This window comes from Aegilops tauschii, chromosome 6 (assembly GCF_002575655.3).
Source record: "Aegilops tauschii subsp. strangulata cultivar AL8/78 chromosome 6, Aet v6.0, whole genome shotgun sequence".
Classification (NCBI taxonomy): Eukaryota; Viridiplantae; Streptophyta; class Magnoliopsida; order Poales; family Poaceae; genus Aegilops; species Aegilops tauschii.
In genome coordinates this window covers 127942908-127948987 of record NC_053040.3, presented here as the reverse complement: position 1 = coordinate 127948987, position 6080 = coordinate 127942908, and the positions used below count along the sequence as shown (strand labels likewise).

General features: G+C 49.3%; 1 protein-coding gene across 1 annotated transcript; it reads right to left on the bottom strand.

Annotated features, from left to right (window-relative positions):
- Positions 1-3357: 3357 nt before the first annotated feature.
- On the bottom strand, positions 3358-5433 carry LOC141025342 (uncharacterized). The gene has a single exon (XM_073500646.1). The coding sequence runs from the start codon at positions 5416-5418 to the stop codon at positions 4045-4047; it is 1374 nt and encodes a 457-aa protein (XP_073356747.1). The 5' UTR covers positions 5419-5433; the 3' UTR covers positions 3358-4044.
- Between the last annotated feature and the right edge of the window lie 647 nt (positions 5434-6080).

The following is a 6080-nucleotide window of genomic DNA, read 5'->3' as shown; positions in this document are numbered from 1 at the left end:
AGAACATCCTGAAATACCTGAAAAGGACTAAGGATATGTTTCTCGTTTATGGAGGTGACAAAGAGCTCGTCGTAAATGGTTACGTCGATGCTAGCTTTGACACTGATCCGGATGACTCTTAGTCACAAACCGGATACGTATTCATATTGAATGGTGGAGCAGTCAGTTATTGCAGTTCCAAGCAAAGCGTTGTGGCGGGATCTATGTGTGAAGCGGAGTACATAGCTGCTTCGGAAGCTGTGAATGAAGGAGTCTAGATGAAGGAGTTCATATCCGATCTACGTGTAATACCTAGTGCATCGGGTCCAATGAAAATATTTTGTGACAATACTGGAGCGAATGCCTTGGCGAAGGAATCCAGATTTCACAAAAGAACCGAACACATCAACAGATGCTTCAACTCCATCCGTGATCAAGTCAAGGAGGGAGACATAGAGATTTGCAAAATACATACGGATCTGAATGTGGCAGACCCGTTGACTAAGCCTCTTCCACGAGCAAAACATGGTGAGCACCAAGACTCCATGGGTGTTAGAATCATTATAATGTAATCTAGATTATTGACTCTAGTGCAAGTGGTAGACTGAAGGAAATATGCCCTAGAGGCAATAATAAAGTTGTTACTTATATTTCCTTGTATCATGATAAATGTTTAGTATTCATGCTAGAATTGTATTAACCGGAAACTTGATACATGTGTGGATACATAGACAAAACACAGTGTCCCTAGTAAGCCTCTACTAGACTAGCTCGTTAATCAAAGATGGTTAAGTTTCCTAACCATATACATGTGTTGTCATTTGATGAACGGGATCACATCATTAGGAGAATGATGTGATGGACAAGACCCATCTGTTAGCTTAGCATAATGATCGTTAAGTTTTATTGCTATTGCTTTCTTCATGTCATATACATATTCCTTTGAATTTGAGATTATGCAACTCCCGGATACCGGAGGAATACCTTGTGTGCTATCAAACGTCACAACGTAGCTGGGTGATTATAAAGATACTCTACAGGTATCTCCGAAGGTGTTTGTTGGGCTGGCATAGATCGAGATTAGGATTTTTCAATCTGAGTATCGGAGAGGTATCTCTGGGCCCTCTCGGTAATGCACGTCATGATAAGCCTTGCAAGCAATGTGACTAATGAGTTAGTTGCGAGATGATGTATTACGGAACGAGTAAAGAGACTTGCCGGTAACGAGATTGAACTAGGTAGGAAGATACCGACGATCGAATCTCGGGCAAGTAACATACCGATGACAAAGGGAATGACGTATGTTGTCATTACGGTACGACCGATAAAGATCTTCGTAGAATACGCGGGAACCAATATGAGCATCCAGGTTCCGCTGTTGGTTATTGACCGGAGAGGTGTCTCGGTCATGCCTACATAGTTCTCGAACCCGCATGGTCCGGACGCTTAACGTTGGATGACGATTTTGTATTATATGAGTTATGTGATATGGTGACCGAATGTTTTTTGGAGTCCCGGATGAGATCACAGACATGACGAGGAGCCTCGAAATGGTCAGAGGTAAATATTCATATATAGGACGATGATATTCGGACACCAGAAGTGTTATGGGGGTACCGGGTACATATCGGGTCACCGAAAGGGGTTTCGGGCATCCCCCCCCCCCCCCGGGCAACTACATGGGCCTAATTGGCGAAGTAGGGGACATACCAGCCCCTAAGGGGCTGGTGCGCCCCATGTAGGCCGAATAGGAGGGGAAGGAAAGAGGAGCAGGAGAAAGGAAGGGGAGGGATTCGGCCTCCCCTTCCTTCCTCCTCCCTCCTCCTTCCTTCCCCCTCCGGTGGATATGGAAAGGGGGGAGGCCGAATTGGGAGGCGCCCAAGTAGGATTCCTCCTACTTGGGGCGGCCCCTTGGCTGCCTCTCCTCCCCTCCAACCTATATATATGAAGGGGGGCACCGCTAGAACACACACCAACAAATGCTAGCTGTGTGCGGCGCCCCCTCCACAGTTTACGCCTCTGGTCATATCTTCGTAGTGCTTAGGCGAAGCCCTGCGCGGATCACTTCACCATCACCGTCACCACGCCGTCGTGCTGACGAAACTCTCCCTCGACACTTTGCTGGATCAAGAGTTCGAGGGACGTCATCGAGCTGAACGTGTGCAGAACTCGGAGGTGCCGTACGTTCGGTGCTTGATTGGTCGGAACGAGAAGAAGTTCGACTACATCAATCTTGTTGTCAAACGCTTCCGCTTTCGGTCTACGAGAGTACGTACACACTCTCCCCCTCTCATTGCTCTACATCTCCTAGATAGATTTTGCGTGTGTAGGATTTTTTTTGAAATTGCATGCTACGTTTCACAACAGTTATGACCATCATGCACTTTGAACTATTTTTTGAATTGTTTTTCTTGAAACCGGCCAAACATGCAAACTATAAAAGGGGGCGGTTTAATCTCAACCATCAATGTGTTCAGGGGGGTTGTACCGAAGCGGAAGTGATAATCTACTACAAAGTAAAACGGGGCAAATCATCTAATCATAAAGTAAAACAGGGCAAATCATCCAATCTCCCAAAACAAATGAGCCCTGCATGTTTATGCTAATGTTCTTCTCGATGTTATGTGAAGTCGACCACATAACATTTGCCCTTATGGACGAGAAGGATATTACTGTCATTACGATGGTGGGTTGCGGAGGTACCACGGTGACAGAAGCTACCTTTTCCTCCTTTCCTGACCTCTTGATAGAGAGACCTCCTTTGGCTACATCCATGGAGAGACTAGATAGGTCTTGTTGTCACTCTGCACAATCCTGCAGCGATGATAACCAATTCTTCAGTGACATCCCATTTCCAATTATTCCATTCAAAAAATCTGTCGAGGTGTTAGTCAAACAAATCTGAAATAAGCTTTCTCCAACCAAATAAGTGTGAAATGTTCAGAGAGAGCTCCTCAAGGTTATGTTTGACAGTTAAACAAGATTTGCAAGTTCAGGTTTAACAACTTATGAACCCCGGATCGTACATCTGTTCTCAAAAGCACACCACAGAAGTTAACCAGACTTGTAAAACTTAATCGAAGCTGCACTAGTTGGACCTCCTGAGTCCGGAGTGGAAAGTTTCAGTTAAAAAAAAGACTACGAAGTAGAAATATACTCCCTCCGTTCCAAATTACTCGTCGTAGAAATGGATGTATCTAGAACTAAAATACATCTAGATACATCCATTTCTGCGACGAGTAATTCGGAACGGAGGGAGTACCTCCTTGCACACGTAAAACAGGTGAAACCATGGCCGCAGGGTATTCTTTTAAGTCTTAAGTGAAAATGTTTTGAACTGCTAGAGCATACTGCAGTGAGAGTTGAGACACGTCGGAGTACTTGCCTAAGTTTGCCGAAACGATAGTAGAGAGAAAACCTCACTCAAAACGTGACTTCAGAGTTGATTTATATAGAACCAAATGTGAGCGAAAGAACTGAACCAAAGCTTAATAGTTGACCATGAATCAAAATCGACAAGTTGTACTAACTAAGAAATATATATGAGCTGCAGCATGCAAAATTGGGAACGCAGGGGGTCATCATCTATAAAGGAGTAGGAACAACAACAGTTTTAGTAGTTGCAAAAAAATAGGGAGAACAAATTTATTTTTGCCACAACTTGAATCTGCTCTGCAACTTATGAACTTGTAGTTGTTCTACAGATTATCAAGAGCAGCGAAACAGTTTTGATTTACAAACATAGTTAGTCCTACTACTTATCTGCGGTTGCCCAGATCATAACTGCATCATGCTTGCTTATCTGAAACTAATACAAAAAGATAGAGCAGTTTTAACATGGTCCATCACAGGAAACAGAGCAAAAGAAGTACTAGTGCAGGAGCGAATGCAAGGTTCAGAAATCTATCACAGGAGCAAGAAGAACAACAACAGTTTTAGTAGCTTGCATGAACAAGTGGAGCAAATTGCTCAGAGGTGCATCCGTGGCGATCGTACATGGACGAACTAATACATCAGCCAGTGAGTATCCTCTCATACACTTTGAAAACAATTTCAACATCGGACTTAGTAGACACTTGCAGGCGAGAAGAAGTTGCTGTGCCCTCCAGCGTGAAGATTGGCCGCGGCATTGCACCTCTTCTCCTTCTCGAGCGCCTCTTCGGCCTTCCATGCTGCTTCAAATGGATCGAAGGAGCACGGCCGCGGTTTGAACAAGTGGTCCTGTCCCTGAAGTGATGGAGCGTCAAGATCCGACGCGGCATTGTACCTCTTCTCCTTGTCATCATGGAAGGCAGGGTTGTGCATGGCCTGATCCTCTGATCTCCACATTGGGTAAGGGTCATCAGACTGCAGCATGCCCTCCAGCACGCCTTGGTCCAAGGCATCCAGGTACAGAGGTTCCTGTTGGCCCATCTCCACGCCAGTGTTGGCTCCAGTGACCGGCTCAACTTCAATTGGGTCGTCTTCCATCATTCTCATTAGTTCTTCAAGATCAAAACCATCTTCCTCCCAATCCGGCAAATCGGAAATAGGCCCCAATGGCTCAAACACATCCTCTTCAGATGTGCTCCTTGCAATGCTCGAGCCAGCCTCTTCTGATTGGGTGGACTCCATCACATCTGGCTGGGAGGAAATCTCAGGAGCTTGAGCAACGTCGGAGCGGCTGGATGTTGTAGTGGACTCGCATGATGCTTGTGCATACTGAACAGGGAAGTTGGTGTGAGGCAGCGGGCCATGCATTGCTCTGGCTGCCTCATCATACATCAAGAACGACGGTGTGGCCGATGCTCCAGGTGCCGGGACGGGGACGGCAACGCACGTCCTCTTCTTGGGGCGCGCCGGTTGAGGATCGACGGCGGCAGCGGTCGCTGGCCTCTTCTGCGCGTGCGTGCTCGGGGTCACGGCCTCTGGTTGCTGTTGCTGAAGCTTGTACACCTCCGATTCCTGGCGGGCCGCGTCAGGAGCATGCTGAGCCAAGTGCATCTTGCTGAACACCTTCACCCCGTCGGAGACGGTGGCCTCCGGCAGCAGGCACCGGTATTCCTCCATAACCCAGCCTGTCGACTTGCCCTTCTTCTTGAAGGACAGGTTCTTGACCTCGCCGACCTTGACTCCCGCGTGGCTAATCTCCGAGGTTTTCTGGATGCTCCAGGTGCCGCCGCTGGCGCTGCGCATGCTCTGGAGCTTGCTCCCGTTCTTGCTCTTGCACGTGGTGAAGAAGAACCGGTCGCTGCTGCTCATGGCCTGCGGCACGGGCGCGTATCGGGCGGCCAGATCCTTGGGCTCGCAGCCGGTGATGTCGACGCGGTGGATGAGCTTGTCGACGGCATGCAGCGTCTCGCCGGAGAGGAGGCGTGGCAGGTAGTAGGTGACGGCCTCCACTTCCGTAGGGCTCAGCCGGTAGTGGTGGAAGACGTCGTCGACGTCGAGCCCCTCCATCCCGGCCGGTGGCTGCCCGATCTGCTGCTAGGGTTTGATGTCGATCGAGGGTGGCGGGGGATTGGGATTTGGGAGAGGTTTGTCTGCGGGATCAGGAAGGTGTTGTGGGACGCGAAGGTGCTCTGTGCTGATATTTAAAGACGCTGGCTGGACTTGGCGATGGAGGACGCGTCAGATTTCCCTATCTGAATCCGAAAATGTTCCCACTTCAGTTTGCCGCTCCCGTTTGCTTTCATTTTCTGAAAATTTCCGTCAATCCGATCATGATGCGGTCCAGAAAATGTAGATGACAGATGCCGTGCTTGCCACTCCCGTCGGGCTGGCACATTAACGGCGGCGGCTGCGCGGTCGAGCAGCGGTAGCTTCACGACGGCCGGCTGCAACGCGCACGGGCCGACGCAAATTCTGGGTGGGGAAGAACTTCGACGAGGTCATCGTGGAGGCTCGTCGACGGGAACTTGCGCGCCGCCGGGCTGGCGTGGCGCGACATGTCCATCCTCCCCAACCCCGCCTCATGTTGCGCCCGCGGTTGTCGCGAACCTGCGCCGGAGATCACACCCAAGCTGGCGGCGCTCAGAGAGGCTAGCGACCCCGACGACATGCCCGACCTCTTCTGGGCGATCTGCGAGTCCGCGATGGCTTAGGGGTGGATTCCGCCTCAC